This window comes from Siphateles boraxobius, unplaced genomic scaffold, assembly GCF_051911475.1.
Source record: "Siphateles boraxobius isolate OS27281-9 unplaced genomic scaffold, OSU_SipBor_1 25, whole genome shotgun sequence".
Lineage (NCBI taxonomy): Eukaryota > Metazoa > Chordata > Actinopteri > Cypriniformes > Leuciscidae > Siphateles > Siphateles boraxobius.
The window spans coordinates 2114220-2139659 of NW_027508866.1; the positions used below are offsets into that span (position 1 = coordinate 2114220).

The window sequence follows — 25440 nt, forward strand, 5'->3', positions numbered from 1 at the left end:
TTTGTTATTGCTTAGGAGTGCATATACCGGTGAAACTCGAAAAATTAGAATATCGTTCAAAAGTTTCTGTATTACAGTAATTCAAATTAAAAGGTGAAACTAATATATTTAGTATATATAACTATATACATATGCATGATTATACTTTACAGAGGGCCAACATTTCTGTATTTAAAATCCTTTTTTTTATTGATTTTAATGTAATATTCAAATTTTCTGAGATTTTGAATTTGGGGTTTTCATAAGCTGTAAACTATAATCGTGAAAATTATAACTCTTGCACGATATTCTAATTTTTCCAGTTTCACCTGTAGATAACCACAAGGCTAAAACCCATAATGCTCTTATTTTGATTTCATTGGGTCTATACGCTAAAGCCAACATCATTTATATTACTGAATAATTTATGAAACGTCTCATTTTCTGATGTCTTCTCATTGACCAACATCCACTTCATACTCTTCAAGAAACACGAGTTAAAGAGCTACAGGCTAGAGAGCGCATATTCTCTGGTTTTACTTGCATGTCAGTTTGCATTGGAATTAAGTGCTATTTTAATATATGGGTGAAATGTCAATTATATCAGCGTTTAATTCATTTTCTATGTTTCCACGATATGCTGTTCACTCATTAACAAAAAACACTTGACTGTACAAAAACAAAATTATCAAATATATAACACAATTGCATAACAACAGTGAATAACTGTACAAGGTGAAAGCTGTATGTGCATACCTTTATATATATATATATATATATATAAATAAAAAAAGCATAAATCTCACTGGTGTGTAGCCCATACTTGATTTTGTTCGATTTAGCTTCTACACACATATTAAACTGACCTAGAGAAGCAAAAACATACATATTATAGGCTACCTGAAGATAAAACATCATTAGCAACCACCTCTAATCAGGTGCCCTACAAGTTACTAGACCCGAAAAACACAAATTGCTGCTTTGATAGCAAGTTTGACAATTTCATTGAGACTCTTCGGTCCACTCAATGTTTTTTTTTACAACTGCACCATAATTCAAACATGGCTTAAATACAAATCACTACAGTACCAGATCGTTTTAATCAAATTTCAGCAAGACATACATATTTTAAATGGAACGTCCCACCTCCAAAAACAAAACCAGAAAAGAAATTCAATACAGTCAATAAGCACACGGGACAACACTTTGAGCTACTGTTCAACACCTGGACTCAATCTGAGCTCTATTTGATAAAGCATAAAATACATTTATACATCATAGCATAGTTTTGCACCTGAAATTTAAAACCATTTCCACCTCTCCGCTAGCCTTCATTCGCACCTCAGCATTATTGCTTCTCTGACATTTGCGGGAGAGCAGAAGAAAAACAACAACAACACACAATGAATTTTATTATAAAAAGAAAACACGTTCCATAGCTTATGAACATTGCTGTGTGTGTATGTGTATGTATTTTCACTGATTTTGTAAGTTGCTGTAAATAAGGCAGCTGTTTCACTTAAGGCATTGCTGCTATGAAAATGCTTCACTTTTAAACCTAAAAATGCACATACGAGTCGACAGGAAATTCTTAAAGTATGAACCTTTTTTTTGTTTGTCAATTGAGTTGTGTGGCGTTTCACAATTAGATCACCTGTGCTGATATCGAGCCAATCATTGTTCAGTTTGTTCAAATGCTTGTGGCCGAATGACGAGTTCAGTCTACATTAGCGGGGAAGATTCATCTCTTCATAGGTCTGGAGAGCGCAGTAGCCCTTCACCGGATCACACACCGCTCCAAATGGGAGACACAAGGGCAGGAAGTCAAATCCTCATCATCTACTGCTGGTAGTTGCCATACTGCCCCTGTAACGAAAGACACAACGGTGAAACAACACAGCTAGCAAGACAGACGCAGCAACTGACATTGTATTACTGAAAAGAGTCGTGTTACAATTGTCTTTTTCTTTCAAAGACATAAATGAGATGAATAAATGTTGCTTTAATCCAAAATATTTAAGGATTCCAAGACATTGAGAAACATGTTTGAAAAGGAGTTGTCATCGCAGATGAGTACAGCTGTAATGATTTAAAAGAGAACACCAAGAAATAATGACTAAATTAGTGACCATGATGCCACCAGCAGATTACAGTCACACTGTAAACACCTCAAATTCTCATTTTTAACAAATATCTCAAGTCAGGGCTCCAGACTGGGACCAAATGGTTGCATTGTGTGACCTTTTCCCCTGCCGCGCCAATTTTAATGCTTCTCACTAGATCTCGCTGCAATGTTATTCATTATGCAGTAAAATTAAGTGTATAATCTGTTATAAACCACAGATATCAGAACAAACAGCACTGACGTGGAAACCAGGAGAAACAAGTTAAAGAAGGCTTTTCAATCCACAAATCACCAACATTCACCCTGGATTTAATGTAGCAACCCTAACTGTAACGTGGTATTGTGGCAGAAATAGTCGAACATTTTTTTTTACATTATTCACCTCCACCCATTTGAGAGTAAAATTGAAGGACTTTCATGTGCTTCAGACTTTTTCCAGCCCTTCAAAGCTCTAAATATCCATGTGACATTAAAACAAAAAGTTTAAAGATGTAGGAAAACTAACACTGTGGCAATCAAACAAACAAAAAATGAAATGCCCACTCTAACCAGTAGATGGCGGCAGAGGACCACTTATTAGCCATTTCCAATCCTTACCATATAGAAAAAAGTAGGGTCACAACGTCTCATGAGAAACTAAAACTTCACAAAAAACTATTTAACAGCACTCATTGTATAATCAATAAGGCAGTCAGGCAGTTAATTATGACACTACAGAACAACAATGGTACATAAAAGCAGAATATTTAACTTTTCCCCAATAAAAATGAGGTTTTTGCACATTACTGTTGTTAATTAAAAGTTCATTCTATCTGCATATCAATTCAAGCTCACTGCTTTACTGTTAAATTTGCAATAAAATAAAAACATGTAATATTGTCAGTAACTGCACTTTTTAACACAAAACAATAGTAATTTTATGATTAAATGAACTTTATGATAAATTTTGCCCCAGTGCTAGCACGTGGTGCTACTGCTCTCAAGTGGATATTTCTAGGAAAAATGCATGAGCGTTGTGAGCGGTTTCTCACCTGGTCAAACGCATAGGGGCGCTGCGGCTGTCCCTGTGGTGGTCCAGGCTGTGGTGGTCTGTAGGCTGAATACTGCTGCCCTTGGCTCTGGGGGTAGTTTGGGTACTGACTTGGAGCGCCCTGAGACGGACCTGTTGGTATAAAAGGAAGTGTATTCATTGATGGGAATAATTTAATGTTGAAGCTTATACTCTATATTCAGTCCTGGTAAGAATACGGATTAAGCATATTGCTGACCTTTACGATTTGTCTACTTTAGACATGTTACGATTTCCATTACACGAGAGTAGATGTTAAAACTTCATGCTGATTTGTACTTGGCTTTCGCCAAGATAAGCACCAACTAAGACATAGCTTTACAGTAACCTATGGTTCTCCATCCATTTACGCTAGGAGTGTAAATATTAATCGTTTAATATCGTTTAAAATCCGCTGTCTCCTGCGTTTGCAATCAGCAAAAAGCCACATGCGACACACAGTAAAGCGGTGGTTCACTCAGCTGTAATAGCACCAAATAAAAAATAAAAAAACTATATATTGAGCCGCGTTCTGTTTTCTGTCATGCGTCGTGCACGTTTGCGATGACGTAAGATGCACGGAAACGCACCACGATTCGATAGAATCAGGTTTTGAACTGTATGCAGTAACTGTTATATTTGCTGTTCTATTTGCAGTGCATTGAGCACAACATACACATTATGTGAATAGAATGGGCTACAGTTCCTGTATTCTCAATAAAAGGCAAATTATAAACATTTTTGTTGATTTATTTGAAACTTAATAGATATCATGTAAAAATATCGATTATTGAATCGTATCGAATCGAATCGTATCGTGGGGAATTCTGAGTATCGAAAATAATCGAATCGTTGGCTTAAGAAATCGGTATCATATCGAATCGTCATGTAGGCTCCGATTTACACCCGTAATTTACGCTTCTTTCCATATGGTGATGTAAATCTCCTGTCTAGTGTTAAGACGCGTTAGCAAACACAACGGCTGCAACCACAGTGCGGTCCCCCCATGACAACCATCTGGATTGAGCGGAGTAGGGAACATCTTTAGGGTCTTCAAGTGGGCACCTTCCGTCCTCAGTGTTTCGTCGACTAGCCCACGACACCTCAAGAGGGCTCGACAGTGACTCTGGCGTCCCAGAGTCACCCCCCTCCGTCCCCCACTCAACTCAGCCCAGCTTACTGACCTCTACATCCCTCTTGCTGCTGAGACCTAACCCCAATCTCTCCGCAACCCAACCATACACGCCAACCCGTTTGACTAAGGCTGTCGAGCCCCACTGGTGCGTTAATATGCAGTTTTTTAGTGGCAACGGTTCCGTATGGCATACCACCTACCACAAAACACAATATCTGCCCAACCACCCGTCATTCACGCAATATACACAGAAACGTAATGACTGTAAATACTATACAACCTATACAAATAAACCAACAGACTCTTCAAGTTTTCAAGAATTCTACGAAACCGTAGCATGGCGGCCTGTACACAGCCTGCTATAATCTTTCCGTCTCAACTACAGCCAGTTGCTGCTCCTTTCTGCTGCTTCAGATAAGTTCTTTACTGTGCGACGCAACTCTTGGCCACTGAATCCGTCTCTGAGGAACCGGGTTGTAGAGTGTGCCACAAAACTTCGACAACCCACTTCCACTGGATAAACCTGGACTCTCCATCCTCGCTGTTCTGCTTCAGTGGCCAGATGAGCATACTGCAGTTTCTTCCTCTCATATGCCTCATCTACCGCATCCTCCCATGGCACTGTTAACTCTATCAGTTGAATGCGTGCTTATCCAGACCACAAAACAATATCTGGTCGTAGGTTAGTGGTGGCAATCTCAGGTGGAAAAATAAGCCGTTGATCAAGATCAGCCAGCATCTTCCAGTCCCTAGCAGCTTCCAGTTGTCCTGGGCGAGAATTCGTGTTAGCACCTTTTCTTGGTGGTTGCTCGCCTGGGCGGAGGAATATTGTCTTCTGCGTGTAATGTTTTGCTAGAACAGGCGGCAACTTATTGGTCATACTACGCTTGCCTTCCAATGCTAAAGCCAAACATTGCAATACTTGGTCATGGTGCCAAGTAAACCGACCTTGGCTAAGAGCCACCTTACATCCTGTCAAAATGTGCCTTAATGTGGCAGGTGATGAACACAAAGGACAAGAGGGATCCTCTCCTACCCAGAGGTTTAGGTTCTGCGGTGATGGGAGAACATCATATGTTGACCTAATAAGGAAACTGATCGTACTCTCTTCCATTGACCAAAGGTCTTGCCAGCCCATTTAGCGTTGTTCCACACTCTCCCATCTCATCCACTCTCCCTGCTTGGCCAGGGAAATGGCCTTTATACATCTCATCCTCTCCTCCTGCTTTCGCACCTCGTTGACTACCAGCTTCCTCCTTTGAGCCGGACCTGCCTTGTGCCATTTAGGAGGAGCTAAACTGAGCCCAAAACCCCCTTTTCCATGCTGTACCTGTCCCACGATATCCCCAATTTGAAGGTCAGCCTTTGCCTCTACTACAGATTTCTTTGCTGACCACTTTCTACCAGTTTTTACCACAGGGCTGCCTCCTTTACACATTTGTCACGTGACTCTGCTAAAGTAATTTCCAGTCTGACCTTGGCACACTTAAACTCCTTGGTTAAAGCAGAGACTGGCAGCTGCAATACTCCTTTACTATAAAGTCCCACTCTGCTGAGGCAGCGTGGAACTCCCAACCATTTCCTGATGTATATACTTATTAACGCTTCCAGCTTATCCACTGTTGTCAAAGAAACCTCGTACACAGTCAGTGGCCACAGCAACCTTGGCAGTAGAATAAACTGAAGGCACCAGAGTTTTAGTTTGCCTGGTAGAGCACAGCTGTTTATGCTCTTCAACCCTTCCACTGCTTGTCGTCTAACTTCTCCCACTCAAACTGTGTCCTTTAGATCCCCATCGTACCATCTCCCAAGACTCTTCACTGGCTTCTCAGAAACTGTTGGTATTGCCTCACCATTAATGAAGAATGTTTTATCTACTACGTTTCCTTTAACTATCGAGATGCTCCTTGATTTAGAGGGCTTAAATTGCATTCGTGGCCATTCGATATTATCTGTTAACTTATCTAATAACCGATTAGTGCAGGCTACTGTTGTAGTCATGGTTGTCATGTCATCCATGTATGTTCTGATTGGTGGTACTCGCATCCCAGAAGCCAAGCGCTCTCCTTCTACTACCCATCTTGATGCCCCAATGATTACTTCCATTGCCATGGTAAAAGCCAGTGGAGAAGTGTGCTTAGATAATGCTTAGAGGCATTATTCCAACCTCTAAGCATTGCCATGCGGTGCTGAATTTTGGAGTTGAGAAACTAAATTGCAAATCTCCAAAATAGGCTTTCACTAAATTTGTTATTGACATTGGTACTCTAAAAAAATCAAATGCTTCCCAAAGAAGCTCATGTGGCACTGAACCATATGCATTAGCCAAATCCAGGAATGTCACATGGAGCTCCTTCTAGGGCTGAACGATTCATTGCATTTGCGATAATATCGTGATATGATGAAATGCGATTTTGTAACCGCAAAAGCTGCGGTTACACTGGTCACGTGACACGCGAGGAAAAGCACTCTGCAGACCAAGCATCAACTTGAGGCCTGGCATATAGGAAAGAACAGTTTATTTTTTATGTATGTGACAGTGTTATTTATCAGACCTGCAAACTCCTCAGAGTAAAAAAGGTGACAGTGTCGCGGGGGGGGGGGGGACCCAGCACTCTGGATGAGCTTAAGGCCGCTATCGAAGCATCCTGGGCCTCCATAACACCTCAGCAGTGCCACAGGCTGATTGCCTCCATGCCACGCCGCATTGAAGCAGTCATTTCTGCAAAAGGATTCCCGACCAAGTATTGACTATTGTGTGCATAACTGAACATAATTATTTGATGGTTGGCTTTTTATTTTATTTATTAAAAACACTTATTTTATTGGTCGGATGAAATATGCTAATTTTTTGAGACAGGAATTTTGGGTTTTCATGAGCTGTATGCCAAAATCCTCAGTATTAAAACAATAAAAGACCTGAAATATTTCAGTTGGTGTGCAATGAATCTAAAATATATGAAAGTTTAATTTTTATCATTACATTATGGAAAATAATTAACTTTATCACAATATGCTAATTTTTTGAGAAGGACCTGTAAAACAAAACAGCTCCTTGGAAAAAATGAAATGTAATATTGTATTAGTTATAAACAAACATATTTTAGTTCAGATTAGTTTGAGGGCAGCAATTGTATTCATAATGTCAAAATAAAACCGACGTAATGTTACTTGAAGGCATTATAGCCTACTATTCCTGCCAAACTTCCATGGTTGCGGTTAGTGTTACTACAGTAAATCCATGGTGAATGTTGCTGATCTGTGGACACTGGATAGTTCATTCATGGCACAATGTTTCTTTCTGGTTTCCACGTCAGTGCTGTTTGATTCGTTAATAACGGAGAAATGTGAATGTTTCTCACTAGATCTCGCAGCGATGTTATTATTTCTGTGGCAAATTCAAATTATTCCTTTACTTGATCTCTTAGCGCTGTGTAGTAACAGTGTCGCTTGATCAAGCTCGGCTCGCGCTGCTTTGGTCCAAACTGATAAACGGTCCGTCAACCACACAATAACGAGCAGTTTCGTTCCGCTTGCATTACGTTTGCCATTTTATGTTGGGCAATGTTGTGGTGGCTCCGGCGGATTAGGAGCGCGCTACATTTGAAAGAACGAAATTTTGGTCGGCAGGAAAAATGGCCTAAAAAAATTAGATCGGATCATGAGCTGCCTAAAGATTCCCATCCCTACTGTACAATGATTTATTGCTTGTCTTTGTCGACTAATACAGAAGGTAAAGAACTTAAAGTAATCGCAATCGCAATATTGGTTAAAAAAAAACGCAATTAGATTTTCCATATTCGTTCAGCCTTTCTCCTTCCTCTCCTTTTTAGCTGATTGAATTCGTTGCCAGATAACACTGATATGTTCTAAGCATCCTGAGAATCCTGGAATGACCGCTTTTTGAACTGAAGTGTCAATGAAGCCATTCTTTAATAGGTAGGTTGACAATCTCTGCGCAATAATGCTGAAGAAAATCTTACCTTCGACGTTTAATAGAGAAATAGGACGAAACTGACTGATTTTTTGAGCATCTTTTTCTTTAGGTATAAAGACTCCCCCTGCTCGGCGCCATGCTCTAGGTACAACCTGGTTTTCCCATGCCACTTTTATCAATTTCCACAGAATTCGCAGAACTCCTGAAGCACTCTTGTACACTCTGTACGGAACTCCATTAGGCCCTTGAGATGATGAAGCCCTTGCCTTTCTCACAACCTGCTCTATATCTTTCCACTTAGGTGCACAGACCTCAATTTGGTATTCTGGTGGATTGATAGGTGGGATATCTGACGGAATTGACATAGGCTCATGCCTTTTTGCATCTGTATGCGTTTTCACCAAATATCTCTCTAGCTCAACCCTAGATGCTTTTAAAGTGCCATTCTTCTCACTGGTGAATAACTTCTTTACGAATTTGAATGGGTCTCTATAGAAATTAGCCCTCGCACGCTCCTTTTTGTAGCGTTTCCGTGTGCACTCAGCTCTGCGTAATGTTGCAAGCTTATCTTATATGGCCCTTTGTAAGAAACTATACAGTTATAATGTACATTATTCAACCTCCATTGCAAATCAGGTTTATTGGCAAAATGCACAGACGTTCAGCTGTTTGCAATGAACAAATCAAAGTAATTGAAATAGCTCAACAACAAATGTTTCAATGTTTTCCCCAAATTCAACTGAAATTGCAACTTTTAATGACTTCTGCAGTCTCAAAATGATTCAACCCCTTCATGGCAAGCATCTTCAGTACTTAGAACACCTTTTGCTGTTATGAGCTGCTACAAACGAGATGTATAACCAGACAGCAGCTTCTGGTTATCAGCAATTCCTCATGAACAATGGCCTCCAGTTCAGTGATATACTTGGGTTTGCGTACTGCAACCGCTTTCTTTAAACCCCAACAGAGATTATCTACGGGGTTCAAGTCAGGTGACTGTGATGCCACTGTATCTTCCAGGACTTCTTCTGTAACCAAGCCTTGGTGCAAAAGAAACATGGTAGCATGTTATCTTCCAGCTAAAACTTGACTTTTTTAGATCTACTTTTTTTTTATCTACCAGTTTTCCGGCAGACGACCGTACGCATACTACGCAAGTCAACTTGCGCCACAAGAGTAACTCGTGACGCATGTATGACATAGGATGTAGGAGTATCGTAGGATGTAGGAGTATCGTAAGCTTTGACGCCTCTCGCGGTTCAAACAAACAGGGCTGGGCAACAAACTCATTTCCCACACCCAACATTTCTCTTTTTAGACTTCGAATTTGTGACTGGTGTTTTGTTTTGCTATATCCTCTGCGCTTCCGCGTTCGTCATTACGTTGTGCGTCAGGTCAAGTGTTACTTCTTTCGCCGTAAATCAATGCATACGGCCGTCTGTCAGAAGCTAGTTATTTTAGTCGATAAAGTTTTAAATATGGATATTTTTCTTACAGAAATGCATCGCTTGGCTTCAGAAGGCCTTTATTAACCCCTGCAGAGCGGAGCCGTGTGAAGCACTTTATCATGGATGGATGCACTTTGATGGACTTCAAAACAGAAACAACCATTCCCTGCCATGATAAAGCTTGGAAGAGCCAGGACATGTTTAATATAACTCCGATTGTATGCGTCTGAAATAAGAACATCATATACACCTAGAATGGCTTCAGGGTCAGCAAATCATGGGCTAATTTTCATTTTTGGGCGAACTAACCTTTTAAATGTGACGTCTGCTCCTTCATTAGCCAGTTTTAAATCAGCTCTTAAATCTTATTCGTTCTCTCTTTTCTTTTGATTAGATTAAAGGTTTTTATTTTTACTTTTTATTGTATTTAGTTTAATGTGTTAATATTTTGTATGCTGCATGGTTTAATTTTATGCTCAATGTTTTATTGCACAGCACTTTGGTGCAACTCTGTTGGATTTAAATGTGCTATAGAAATAAATTTTGACATGGTGGAATTTGACGTATGCTTGGGATCATTGTCCTGGTGGAAGGTCCAATGACTCCCAAAGCTTCAGCTTCCTCGCTGACGGCATGACGTTTTCTCCTAGGATTTCCAAATACTTCAATGAACCCATCTTCCCTTCCACACGCTGCAGGTTTCCAGTGCCAGATGATATAAATCAGCCGCAGAGCATCACCGAGCCCCACCATGCTGAACTGTAGACAGAGTTCTTTTCAGCAAATGTACTTCAATTTAAAATGTAATTTATTGAAATGATTGAATTCAAAGCTGCATTTTTCAAATTCATTACTTTTACATATTATTTTGGAAACTTTCAATTTTTTCATGATTCTTTGATGAATAAAAAATTTGCCCATTTATTTGAAAATAAAATATTTTGTAACATTACAGATGTTTTAATGTCACCTTTGATAACTTTAATGCATCCTATTCCTTACTGGAAAAAAATTCTTAGTAACCAACACATTTTTAAACGGCAGTGTACATTCAGTAGGTTATTATTTATTGCAATATAAACACTGTCAGAGTGATCAACAAGGTATCTCTTCATTTACCAGTCGAAGACGAAGCAACTTTTATGTTTACTCCGTGCACTGTCATGGTCTTCATCATATTTGTCGTGTTATACCGGTCTTTGCAGCAATTATTTTACCGCAAATACTGCATCGCGCGCTGTTAGCATCGAGCCTGGAGAAATGTAGGCTACCCACACTTGTGATCGACGTTTCCAAATCTTTTTAAGGTATTATGTGTGTGTGCTCGCGTCTCATAAGTATGTGCGCAGAGAGTTTCCCGCGTCTTGTGTGTGTAGAGTTTGCGTGTATGTGCATTTCATATGTATTTGTTTGAGCACTGACGTTGACGAGTTAACTCCTTAGGTATCGAAATCTGGAACCGAACAATATGTCATTTTTCGATACTCGATAGTATCTAAGCAATTCGGTCGGTACCTAAAAAGTATCGAACTCGGTACCCAGCCCTACTCGAGGGTTAATCTGAACTTGCCTTCTCAGAAATCTGGTTGCAGCTGTTGATAGCTGTCTTTTTCTGCCCCGTCCAGGTAGTGTCACCATTGCTCCTTTAACTTTGAACTTGCGAACTATGCTTCCAACGGTTTCTCTAGGGAGATTTAGTTCCTTCTCCATCTTTTTGTATCCGGTTCCTTGTTTGTAAGGGGCGATAAGATCTTCTTTTAACTTTTTGGACCATTCCATTTATTTTGAGACAGTAGAAGTCATTACAAGTTGCATTTTCAGTTGGTTTTTGGGAAACCACTTACATTTTTTTTTTTGTTAAGCTACTTCAATTACTTTTGTTTGATTTGTTCATTCAGGGATGTGATTGTGTGAGTGTAAAAAAGCAGGACATTTTTTAAGACCCAGCATGAAGACAATACCCCAGACTTAATCTGTCAATGTGATGATATAATTCCTACCATAGGCCTGCTGTTGTCCGGGGTATCCCTGCTGTCCAGTGTACTGCTGCTGCGGTGGGTAACCCTGCTGCTGCGGTGGACCCTGCTGATACGCCTCTTGCTGCTGACCATACTGTGCGTTTCCTACAGAAAAAAAGACCAGGCAATTAACAAAGACTTTATCAAGGCTATCCGCCAAGTAATATGAACTGTGTTTGCAGGAACTCCAGCACATCATGCACAACTGTTCGCTGGGAGGGTGGAGGGAAGTGCACAAAACACAAAAAGCTAAGAGTTTTTTTTTTTATTAATAAAAAGCAACAAAGCACAAAGCTTATTGTAATTATTGGATGGCAGACGCATTAATCTTAACTGAAGATCAAAGATTGATCTAGGGATGTAAGAATCGATATCGGTTCATCAAAATGAAGATCGATTGAAATCGATTCATCAATCTTGTCAACCCAGCCCTAGTATACACAATAGATTTTCATGATATTTAAGCACATTTCAACTTTCTTTTGAGCAAAATATATTTGTTATATCTTTGGTTTGATTTTGGGGTGGAAAAACTCGGGTTTTATAATAGCAAGGATGATGGGCTTCAAGGTTGGGGTTGCATAGACTTGTCGACTTAAATGCTCTGCCATGACGCTTTAAGCTTGATGTCAACTAGTCGCTGATCATGGCCTATAGAGGGCGCAACAAGATAAGAAATCTTTGACATCCACTTTTACACTCCATTTCCAACAGTTAAAATGACAAATAAATGGATACTCCAAGCGCTCCACAAGACATGTTTGATAACCGTCTGGATGCTCAAAACTGATCGGGTGAATACACGTTTTAAACAGCTATTTGTACACAGAAGTTAATCACAGTTCTAAACTAATGCGCAGCTCCATTGTAACACACACACATACAGAAACTCACACACCACGTGCAGATCACGTGCACAGAAATATTCAGTAGCGCAGAAACTTACGGTCAATGATGTTCTGTGATTTATCAATGAAATAGCTTAGAAACAGAAAAGTTCCAGCATATATTTCTTAGTAACTAAAACCCACAGAGCTGCACAATTAGTAGAGGAAGAATTAATTCACACGCAATCACTGTCTCACTAATGCAATCATAAAAATGTAATCTTTACTGTGCAACTTTGTGTAACTGATTTAGAAAGAGCAGAAATCGGTGGGAAATATAACGACCCATAGACAAAATAACTGATAAAAATAAGCTGTTATGTAGGAGCAATAACCGTGTAGGCAGCGCTGTTTCAATATGCAAGAGCTGTGCACAAGACAACCCGCGTTCAGTCTCAGCCCGAGGTTCAGGCTTATCTGTTCATTAATGACGTCATCAGCGACTAGTCGACTTTCATCACATAAATGTCGACTTAAAAAATCGTTCATAAAAGTCGTTCAACCCCTACTTCAAGGTTCGCCTTCAGGAGTAAACAAACATTTACTGCACTAACTACAGATCTAAATTAGGACAAACATTAAAACGGGTAAAAAAATAGCAGGTTGCAAGTCAATGCATCCTACCCTCTGGTGCTCCCTGTCCTCCATGACTGTATTGCTCCGTGTAGTATTCCTCTTGACCAGCATATTGCTGAGGAGGTCCTAAAAATACACACACAGACACCATTAAAGAGGACCTGTTGTGCCCTTCTTCTGAAGTCTGTTCTAGTAGAGCCCAAAAACAAAGTCCAGATTTTCGTGCTTGAATGTTCAAAAAACACCTCATTGTTGCGGCTCCTCTCTTCCCAGTCTGTCAGTAACGCTCTGTTTAGTTCCTGTCTCTATGAAACCCCTCCTTCTGAAAAGCACAATGTGCTCTGATTGGTCGGCTGGATCAGTGTGTTGTGATTGGCCAAGAGCTTCGAGCGTGTTGGCGAAATGTCCCGCCCCTGTCCATAACTGCCAGTTTCAACACACTACTAACTAACTCAACCAGGCCCCGCCCCTTTATTCTGCGTATGAATTATTTAAACGAGGAATATTGTGACGTGTTCGTCACCGAAAGAAAACTCAAGACTACAATGGAGGTGTTTCAGGGAGTTCAGAAACACTGACACTGATATAGAGAATGACTCCCGCTGGAGGGACTTTGTGCTTTGGAACTTTGCAGAGCTTTTTGATGCTCAAACAGCAACATTATACTCTAAAGAAAGTTGAACATGGACAAAAGCATAATAGGTCCTCTTTAAGACAACCGACGATGATGAGTAATTCCTCCTTCACATGATTCTTAAACAAAACAAGCTGAGCATACCTTGATGTGGCGGCCTGTAGGGGGGCATGGGCCTCTGCCCCATCACGTGATTGCCTTGTCCCATCATGCCCATGGGGTTCTGCTGCCCCTGGTAATGCTGTCCACCTCCACCAGAAGGAGGCATGTTGTACTGTTGGGAAGGAGCCTGCTGGTGCATTATGGGCCCTAGAGCAAAAAATAAGCCCAAACACTAAAAGTGAAACTTTTTTTAATGATGTGATAGACATTATTATTTAAAATCTATATATATATTTTTTTGTTTTGACATAAGACAGTGACTAGAGAGCAGATGTACCCTGATTGGGCTGCATGTTCATGTTGGGCCGAGGGCCGTAATTACCCATGGGCTGCCCCTGGCTCATGTTCATTTGCCCCTGTGCCTGCAAGCCCTGCGAGGAGGGCACTGCGTGGTTATACGCCCCCATGGAGCCATGGCTGCTGGCCGGCATGTTCATGGAGCCACTGGGTATGCTGGGTGTCTGGTTGGGTCCGGGGCCCTGTATGGACATGTGGTTCGGGCCTGCAGAAGCAGATAGAGATTAATCACATTCAATGCGAAAATACAACCAAAACACAATCCTTTAACAATCCAAAAATCATAAGAACATTGCTCAAAGCCACCAACAAGAAGATACATACACATTAGATGCTTCAAAATAACCCTCGTTTTCAAGATGGTTATTTATATCTTTTGCTTTAGTGTTCCAGTAAGAAATATACATTTTAGTTTTCAAACATTCTGATCTTACCATCACCAAGACTGGGGTTACACGAAGAGAATAGGGGTGTCACAATATATCACAATACAAAAATGCAACTATGTATCGTGTATAGTTCACTCAAAATAAAAATTACTGGGTGATAAAAAATTCAAGTTTTCAGAGATTTAGTGTCAGTACTACATTAAACTACTATATATAATGTTGAATATAATGTATAATAATGTAATGGGGGAATATTTGTGGGTTCTGATAATGCCAAATGTCTGATGTTACCAGTAAAAAGTGGCATACATTATTTTAAATATATCTCGTCAGTGAAAGAGTGCAAGCATATTCGTCTACTATTATTATGTATTTTCAGCTTCAGAATCATGAATATTTTTACTCTGGTGTCTCTATTGTCCTGTGCATTAGGTTTCCAGCACCAAGTCCGACCCTATTCATTAACACCCACAATGTAATTTGTAATGTTATGTAACCCAAATTTTGCATTTTAATCAACAGGTGATTTTTTGTTAACCTTTTTATCATATGTCTTGGAGTATCGCAATAATATCGTATCGTGATATGTATCGAATCGTGACATGAGGGAATCGTTACACCTCTAGAAGAGACAGAAGAAACAGACACAACCTCAATTCAAGATGATTGAAACAACCTAACTGCAAACTATGCGCATTTCTATTTAGGAATAAGTCCAAAGGGTGGTCATACTACCAAATATTGATGTAACCCGTTAACTTTTACCCAATATATATATATTTTACAAAATAAGATGCAAGTGTGTTCCGATTGATCAGGAGCCATTGTTATCGGCTGATAATATATTTATACAGTTTGATCGGTGGTCTCTATAATGGCAGATTAGAAGAGCCGATCAGATTACTCAAAAAAAAATTTATGTGCAGCTAAAATTGCTTCACAACATTCACCTGTCTGGCAGTTCTAGAAAGGGTCTATTGTCTGAAAAGGACAATAGATTTGCAACGTCTTTGTAGCGGTGCACTTTCATGACTCTCTTAAAGCTCAAAATTAACATCCAAATCAACTATATATGCAAATCAGCTAGATCAGTGATTGTCGTAAAATAAAGTCTACTGTTGCTAAACTGCCAGACGAGCTCAATAATAAAAAGTGTTATTAAAACTGAAAGAGATACTGTTCGGCGACTTTCTTTCTTTCCGAGACGGAGTGGGACATGTACAAACAAAGTGAACTTTGAGCTTCGGTTTCACGCCTAAACGGTTAAAATATGTAAATACCGTTGGTTATGTCTGAAGTGAAGACAGCTGGTAAATAAGTTGTATATTAGATCCGTGCATTCTAGGGGTGCCACGAGATCTCGCAAGACTAAAATGTGACGAGATCTCACGTTGAGTGAAAAGCTGTCTAGCCATTTCTTCATAACGAAGCGTGAGGGTGAAATTAGCTACCGCTACATTCTTATTACATTAATATTGCATTACAATATTATACCAATATTGCTTCCAGTGATTGGAAATCAGATTTAAAAAAAACCTGTTCAGAGTACCCTTAATAATATGACTTATACAATTATATGACTTTAAAATTGCAAGAAAATCAAAACCGTAAGTTGAAATACAAACTTGAGTCTTGATAATACAATTTAATTGATACTATTCATGAAACTATTAATAAAACTATACATGGCATTTCTTTTGAAAACATACAAACTTGCGTAAAATAGCATTTTTCAAAACTTTTCACAGTACTATAGTTTGCAGGTAGTTTGTCCCAAGAGACTCCCAAAATGATTATTTCTGGGAGTTTGAGAGTGAGTGCACTGGAAATGTTTGGTGTCTGAATTTACCTGGTATCTGTCCGTTCATCTGGCTCTGCATGTGTGGGGCGGGCGGCCCCTCGGGGGGCATACTGTGACCATGGGGGAGCTGAGGAGTCGCGCCACTTTGATTCATGGGCATGTTCTGAGTGGGCGGCTATAGAGAAACACAGAAAGACACTTACTCAACCACTGAAGTCCACTCTGGAGCACATATACCCCTAATGCACCTGGGGATGGGCGATTTTTCTGATTTTTTTACTGATTCTTTTGACTAATGTTTTGCCACAATGTTTTATTTTTAAGTCGAGAAATCACGGTTTTGAATAAAAATGTTAGCAAATATTACAATTAGACATGTTGACAATACGGCAATTATAACAGTTAAGAGAAGAAAATGATTCGACCACATGATGGCACGCCTGATTAAACCGCTCTTACATGGCTGTTCACACAGAATGTGTTATTGCGTTGAAAAAAACGAGACGAGGGCAGTGAACACATGTTTGTGTTGACTTTGATGTTTATTTTGGATCATTGTCCTAATGGAAGATCCAACCACGGCCCATTATAAGATTTCTAGCAGAGGCCGTCAGGTTTTGATTTTTTTATCTGTTGGTATTTGCTAGAATCCATAATACCATGTATCTGAACAAGAAGTCCAGGACCTCCAGCAAAAAATAAGGCCCGAGACGGAGTGGGCCGTAGGCATGGGGTACATTTATCCCTGTTTGCACCAAACACATCTGGTGGGTTTGCTGCCAAAAAGCTCTTTTTTAAGTTTCTTCTGGCCACAGAATCCAGTCCCTTTTAAAGTTCCAGTCGTGTCTGAGAGCTGAATATGCTGGAGTTTGTTTTTGGATGATCGAAAAAGGATTTTTTTCTCGAAACCCCCCCATGGGGTTGTTTGATCATTTTTTTTACACTTTTTAAGACCCCAAAACTAATCTCTGCAATTCTCCATGTGTGATCCTTGGAGAGTCTTTGGCCACTCGAACTTTCCTCCTCACCGTGTATTAAGACAATATAGACACACATCCTCTTCTGGCAGATTATTAACATCTTTAGTTGAATGGAACTTATCAATTATTTCCCTGATGGTGGAATTTCAATGCTTTAGCTATTTTCTTTCTGCTACTTTCTTTTTTTGTGAAGTTCAAAAATCTTTTGCTGCACATCAGAACTATATTCTGTTGTTTTACTCATTGTGATGGATGATTAAGGGAATTTGTAAGGGAGTTTCCTCATATTTATACTCTTGTAAAAACAAGAAGTCATGGCTGGACAATTTCATGTTCCTAGTCCACCCTGGTGTGCTAATAAAATGTAAATATTAATGGTAATATACTTCAGAGATATTTTATATAATAATATTTAATTATAATTGTGGCCAACGTGTGGCAAACGGAGAATAAATACTCACCGCGGGAAGCAGAGACTGCATGTTCTGGTTAGAGTCTGCTATTGTGGCCAGATACACCAGATTTCTGTGTAACATCTGTTGGTAGCTGGCAAAAGAGAAACGAGAAAAACACTTTGATCACGGACTGAATCAGGAAAAGAATTATGCAGCATCCTAGATCATTTGTGCTTGAACACTATTGTATCAAACACAGAGTTAATATTACAGCGACAAGTAATTAGTCTGTACACACTAGGGCTGTAATCTCCCAGTCGACTAGTCGATTTATTGGTTGATACGTTCTGGCTCAACCAAAATTCGGATTGGTCGTTTTTTTGCCGTGTTAATTTCATCAGGGGGAAAGCACTGGGCATTAAAAAAAAATTAGTTTGGTTCTGGTTTCCGACCGACCCTGTCAATTTATGTGCGACCCAAATTTATTTTATGAGCTTGGGGAAGAAATAATACAAATTAAATAAATACATAAATAAAAAACTTTGAGGCGAACTATAATCTATGTTTTTGTACAGCACCGTATTTTTATAGCCTGTTATCCTCCAGCAATGGGAACAAACGAGGCAACCATGGGCGTTCACACATCGTTGTTGTCATGTCGATGCACGGCTGCGCTTGTGACAGGGCGCATGAACTGAACGAGCAAAGATAGAGAGAGAGCCCCGGTCGCGCGCGCGCGAACTCTCTGCGGAGCCAGGCGAAAGTATAGGCTTCACCGTCTCAAAACTAAGCACTGTCTTGCTCTCTCTCCCTTGCACATATTAATGAAAATAAATCGACACGATGGCAAGGTCGGAAGACTGATGTTTCATGTGGAGCATTCGGAGATTTCTTTTTTCCTGAATTAGCGCTGGGTGGGAAAAGCGTTCCACACACTCAGCTGACATATAAACCACACTTTAAATAAACGAAAAAACTATCCAGTGATTAAATGTTTTCTGTGGGCTGACCTAACCGCCGGGATAATCACACAACGCGCACACGTCCGATAATGACACGTCCAATTCGCGAACTAATGACTCATTTGAACCGATTCGTTTTAATGAATGGTTAAAACAACTGATCTTTCCAACACTGAACTCACGAGACGTCTGAATCGGTGTATAACTAATCGGTAACACTTTACAATAAGGCAACCCCGTTTGCCCCCGCGCACACATTTAAAATCAGCGTGTGTGTGTGAGTGTAACATGCTGGGACACACAAGGTGGCAGAGTACATGTACAGGTAGGCTATGTTATGAAAAAAACCCTATTTTTTCATAACATAACAGCTTATCCATCGCTACTGTAAATAAAAATACAAATAATACCGTATTTTCCGCACTATAAGGACCACGGATTATGAGGCGCACCTTCAATGAATGACCTATTTTAGAAAATTAACTGTATATAGGGCGCACCGGATTATAAGGCGCATAAGATACTGCAGTCAAACGTTTGACTGGGTTTGCGTTATGCATCCACTAGATGTGCTAAAGGGAATCTAGCGATTGCGCGGCGCCGGAGGCGAGGCGTTTATTAGTAAGCGTGAGCGCGCTGGGGCGGGCACGTAACTTACATTCGCAGCCTGACTCATACGAGTATTCATGTGCGGCGGCTCGCTGACAGCAACAGCTGGCTGTTTTGAATGAGACGACCCGGTAACTGTGAACGGGGAACGCTTTATGAACATTCTGTGACGCGCAAGTAGCGCCGGGGACAGTGTGTCTGTTCATATGTCTGTTAGTAGGAGTGAGCGCTCGTGAGCGGGCACGTGACTTACACACATAACCTGATTTATACGAGGTTGAACTGGCCGTGTGACAGAGCGGCCATAAGATGGACACGAGCGGAGCGTTATTAACCAATTGAGCCATATATAAGGCGCTCCGGATTATAAGGCGCACTGTCGTTTTTTTGAGAAAATTAAAGGCTTTTAAGTGCGCCTTATAGTGCGGAAAATACGGTAATAATTTCCATCCTATCCCTTGCTGCCACTGAAAAAAAAAAAAAAAAAGTCCCTACCGACCCATGACCTCAACTGACAACCAACCGGAACCGGTCTTTTCTTTTTATGCCCTAACTGCTAATAGGGGTGTTTTCAGAGCAACCGTTTCACAGGTAACAGCCTGTCTTCAGAGCACCCCCTTGTTTTCACTTTTTTTGGATTAGCCCAACCCACTGGAGACAGATTGGCTAAAGTACTAGAAGGCCTTGGTATGGTGGTTTGCTGAATATTTACTTAATTGTGAGCGTTTCACAAGGGGGTAATCCATCAGCCGGAAGTTGAAGCCTCGCGGGAGCCGCCATTGTAGCAGAACTTCACCTGCTGTTAGTATTCCATTGACTCCCATTCATTTTGGCGTCACTTTGACAGCGAATAACTTTACATCTGAGGCGTCCAAAGACTCCATTTGTCCATTATATATTTCTAAATAAACACGACAATGTATAAAAGGCTCCATTACTTTGTATCTTACGTTATGGCCCCGTAGAAGCCGTTTTTGTTAAAAACAGGCTAACGATTGCGTCATAACCACGCAACTTTTTGTCGCACAATAGAGACATTACCGTATAGACAGGAGGAGAAGCTCGCAGGCAATCGTTTAAGTCGGTTTGAGTCTGTGCGTCAGGAACGGAAGTGCTAAAAAAATCGCTAAAAATGGGCTTCAACTGTCTCAACTGAGTTCCAATGAGATGGCTCTGTCCACTTCTTATACTGTCTATGGCGTTTCATTTACAGTCAGTCCTCCTCTACCATGTCAAAGACATCAGCAGTGGTCGAATGCAAAGTTTGTATATCACAGCTCGACATCAAACATGGCATATCACCTAAAAACGGAAAGCTAACTTGTCTGCGTTAGGTTGCCCCGTCTGTTTTGAGTAGCCAGATGAACACATCAGAATTGGCATATTTCAATGTTTTAGTCTAATAATGGTTTTATAACTTCAGGCGCACCGGCCGCGCCGCAGCGACGGTAGCATCCCCCAGACCACACTGGATGTTAAGCCTCCTCTATCATCCGAACGCAAAACTATCATCACAGAAGGAATTGTTGACTTTTTTTATTAAAGTGGACGTGCCTTGTGTGTTTAAGAGTAAAAGCTTTAAGTTAATAGTCTATTCGTGTCTCAGCCGTGAAGCTGAGCTTCAGCCTCGCTCTGTGCGAGGACATGCATAGAGCGGTTGATTACAGCTCTAGTACACACCAGACGAGACGGCACAAAATCAATCAAAAATTAGGCATGCACCGGTTGACCGGCCATAAATCGGAGCAGGACGGTTTTTGCTTCTAACGCGCAATCGTTTTTTGTATTCTTTCAGACGATTTTTCCGGTTACATTGGAATCATTCGCGAACATGTCTTTTGCATGGAAGTATTTCGAAATCTGTGAGCAGGACGTAAGGATTGCAAACTGCAATGTCTCAGAGGGACAAGTTAATCGTGGAGGAACAACAGCGAAGACAATCGGCACAACAAACTTGATCTTTGAAAGTTCATCACCTGAAAGAACATGATGAGTATCAAAAATCTGTTGATAATGCAAAACAGGCAAACAAAAATGACAGATTATAGCCTGCTATTATCTAGAGAGCCTCTATTATTAATACTACATGTTGTTGTTGTTACCTTGGATCTTCTTTTTGTAAAGAAGAACTTGCAGGCACTTTTAAAAAGCTAGAAGTAAACATCGTTTTTATTTCACCTTAAATCACATTGAATGTAATGCGCAGTTACTGCCGTTAACTTCAGATGGTTACAGTTATTGTTTTTAATAGCCAAAGGCCAGTTTGGCAAGTTTTGCTTGTAAAAAATCTGTATCAGACATGAAAAATCATGATGGGTGCATCACTATAACCACAGCCAATCAGAAGTGACTGAAACAGTCGCGGTCATAGAACGAACTTGTTTGTTCAAAGTATGAACGCTCTTGTTTCCTTTCACTTATTTTTAATATTCAAAGTCTCTTTCAGTATGGCTACAAAGGTCAAGCAGAATTGATATTAGACACTTTCAACATTAAATAAAACACATAATCAGAACCTGAGATTATCATAGTCATACTTTAAATGATGACGATGAAACAGTAACTCTGATTAACACGGAAAAGATCCCTTTCGACTTACCCGAGGCTCATACAAATATAAAACATACATATATAGTGCATGTGAATCTTTGATGAACGAGAACTTACTGTGAACATTCAGCTGTTTTTCCTTTACTTTGGAAGTCCATGATGCACTGAATCAGCTGATTGTTTTCATCCAATAACTGCATTGGAAGATGTCACAATGTTAATTAAACATTATTAAAGATAGAAAAAGAACTAAATAAATGAGAAAAAGCCTGATAATATCAAAACAGATCTGAGTAACAGCAAACAATCAAAAGCAAAACTAAGTTCTAGGGCACATTCGATTCGATTTCGATTCACAAGCTTGCAATTCGATTCGATATTGATTATTTTGGATATCAGGTACAATACATGGCAAATTCTCAAGGAAAACAAATCTCTTAACTAATGCTGTAAACTGTGGGAGTCAGTTGTAGCCTATAGGCTTCATTAGGCTACTATAATATTGAAGGTAAAGATTTACTGATTTGTTTACAAACACTTATTTATTTGTATAATAATAAAGTTCTATGAAAAATAAACATTTAGATGGTGGCTGTCATAAAAACTTGCCAGATTTATTAAAACATGCATTAAATATTGAAGAACATTAAAAATTATAATGAATATGTTATATGCTGCATATATTTAGCAAAATGCTCCTCTCTAGAGTAAATTTTTCCAGCTGACTAACGAGTTTACGGTCACTGGATGTGTTTTTTCTGAGGTAAATGTGACGTTACATGACATTGTTTACAAGCTGTTTCACTGACGTCTTTCCACGGTTAAAAGACCGATTGAGCGATTCCATGTGACATGATACGGATTTCGATAAGTTTTACTTTTTACACATGTTCTATTCATTCATCAACTGAAAACAGGATGACTAATCGATTCTTGGGATTTGAGAATCGATTAAAATCGAGAAATCGATATATTTTTTACCCAGCCCTACTAAGTTCTACATTAGCTGGTCCTCTATACAGTGTTCCCCATTCATTAAAGTCCCCCTGAAGTTTTTAATGCTGTTTATATGTCTATGTGGTGTTTTTAATGTGCTTTAAGACAAATCATGTGTAAATTCATAAGTCGACAGCATTGCTGAGTATTTTCTCCTTAAAACTGCAGTGAACCAAAGACAGTCTCAAAAACACGGTTTGAAATCGCTGGTGTTTCTGACGTCACAAACTACCTTGTAACCAATCAGATCAACGTGTGATCGTCAACCAGTGGAAAAACAATTAAATATGTCATTTTGGTGTTCAAAGATGAGTTTTAAGGGATACAACGATTGACTACAGGCGTACTGATCATGGTTTATAATCATTTGTGCATTAAATTCTGCATTTATAATCCATGCACATCATAATTTGCTGTAACATCTGAGTATTACTAAATCAATGGATACAGCACAACAAATCCAGCAGTCATTTTATGGTCAATAAATGTGCCACACGAGCCGCTAGATGACACCTAAATATATTTTGCTGCCTAAAAACTCAACATGTATAATCTTAAACATTAATTCAGTGTGTTACACTGAGCGAACAATAAACAAAGCTTCGGGAGACAGGAGGAAAAACACCTAATAATGTGTGTGTGATGCTTTCAGAGCTGCTCGCAACATCATTTCCTACAAAAACTACTATTGCACGCCATTTCAGAGTAAAACTGACTCAAAATAATGAATGTGACATGAAAAAATATTTACGTTTACATCAAAAGACAAAAAAAAAAGAGCAAACACATGTTAATGCATGCATGTGTATTTATTGCATACGGATTCAGATCATCATATTTCAGATCATGGAGAATGTGAATATTGTGAATGCTGTGTATATATCAGGATTGAAAAGCACTGATTTAGAGAAGCAGCTCATAGAAAGACCAAGACAAGAGGCAAAAGCTTGGCTGGCTAGATTGTCTGTGTAATTGTGTGCTTAAACATGCAAAATATATACCATACAGCTGTTCTGTTGTGACATTTTTATTTAAGACCAACTTCTAATGTAAAAAAAACATGAATAAAATAAAATACTCTAGAGAAAATAGATCAACTTAAATCAGACATGAGTAATAGAAAACCGAATAACATATCGTCACTGACCAAATCATTAATGAAAACTGAAGCACAAATATCGATAAATCAGACCTGTTGAATAAAAAACGCAAAACATACATCAACAAAATAAAGGTTTCACTGATCAAATCAGACATGAATAACGAAAAACCGAAGAATAAAGGTGGACAGGTCAAATCAGACGTGCGTAATCGATAAGGAGAACTCGGCTATTAGCATACGTGCGTGAAACGATATGTGATTAAAAACTAAATCAGGCGTAAAGTAACGTTATTAGCAACAATACGTCGACGGCACAGTTTTTCCCCCGATTGGACGTGTCCTCTGCGATGCTAGTAACGTTAACGTTATAAAACAGTCTCTATTGTGAATGATTCGAGTGTCGACCGCGTAGCGGCAAACAAAGACACAGCAGAGCTGAGCAGATATTAATAAATTTTATTAATATCAGAGATTTTCAGCTCTGCGTCATACTCGTATGAGCGGTTAAATACGACGACAAACGTGTCTCTGAATGTTTTGTTTACGGTGCTGTGGGAGTGTTGGCGGGAGCGATGTCACGGCTAACTAGCCGAGCCGAACGTTACTAACTGTACTGTTCCTGCACGCGCAATTCCGCTCCGCTTGATAAATGATTTCATGAAAATTACCTTTTGTATCCCGGCAGGCGTTATATCCCCCTTGGCGCGCTGCCGGTGCTGTGCGAAAGCCACAGACATGTTCGGTTACCGTCGGTTGAGATCAGCGCTACGGAGAGTCAAACACTGACCGATGCGAGCAAACTGATGCGAGCTGAGCTGCGAGACCGGAGCGATCCACTGCTCAAGTGATCGACGGGGGGCGTCGATCCGCTCATCGCCCACAAAACAAACAACTAGCAAGACTGTATCGAATCCAGCCGTATGGAAAAAGTATTTAGGCTTTTATATTATCCAACAGTGTGTTTGTAAAACACGGTATCCCGGTTAACATCAAAATATAGGGGCTAGAATGGCTGCGTCACACCTGTTTTTGATAGTAATGGTTTGTTCCTGAGGGTCACAGAGGGGGGATTCCAAATGGCGTTCGTTTCTCTCATCAATTCAAGTTAAAATGCAATGTGTGAAACAGCGTCATATGTAAAGTACAAAAATACGCTGTTTGTGCAGCACTATGGTCGACATTGTTGTATTATTATGTGCTTTTTAAATACATTGGAATTGGAATATACTCCTCGAATTTACATTTTCCGCATGTGCGAGCTTGTGCAACATATGGCGCAAGATGAAAATTATAATTCATTCATTTAATTTTCCATTTCCCTACACCAGCATGTGCAAGCATTACATTTATATTAAACCAGAAGATGCCATTAAGGTAAAATACTAAATCAACTATTCTTGAATTTGGACA

At 39.7% G+C, this 25440-nt stretch overlaps 1 protein-coding gene across 4 annotated transcripts; it reads right to left on the reverse strand.

Moving 5' to 3' along the window:
• Window positions 1–1060: 1060 nt before the first annotated feature.
• ss18 (SS18 subunit of BAF chromatin remodeling complex) lies at window positions 1061–25054 on the reverse strand. 4 transcript variants are annotated; one of them, XM_077242064.1, is made up of 10 exons: window positions 24699–25054; window positions 22050–22126; window positions 17878–17962; window positions 16485–16611; window positions 14227–14451; window positions 13932–14096; window positions 13202–13279; window positions 11673–11795; window positions 3136–3266; window positions 1061–1845 (listed from the first exon to the last, which is right to left on the reverse strand). In XM_077242064.1, exons 1-10 carry the CDS (start codon window positions 24765–24767, stop codon window positions 1819–1821), a joined length of 1107 nt encoding a protein of 368 aa, XP_077098179.1. In that variant the 5' UTR covers window positions 24768–25054; the 3' UTR covers window positions 1061–1818. The 4 variants fall into 4 exon arrangements, with proteins under 4 accessions (XP_077098179.1, XP_077098180.1, XP_077098181.1 ...); XM_077242065.1 differs by having other exon boundaries at window positions 14272–14451; window positions 24699–24859; XM_077242066.1 differs by lacking the exon at window positions 13202–13279 and having other exon boundaries at window positions 24699–24860.
• Window positions 25055–25440: the final 386 nt, after the last annotated feature.

Coding starts and splice junctions, on each gene's coding strand:
- ss18 (XM_077242064.1), bottom strand. CDS start 24,767: ATGTCTGTGGCTTTCGCACAGCACCGGCAGCGCGCCAAGGGGGATATA. Junction 11,796..13,201: donor AGGACAGGGAGCACCAGAGG/GTAGGATGCATT, acceptor TTTTTTCTGTAG/GAAACGCACAGTATGGTCAG. Junction 1,846..3,135: donor GCCCCTATGCGTTTGACCAG/GTGAGAAACCGC, acceptor CTTTCGTTACAG/GGGCAGTATGGCAACTACCA.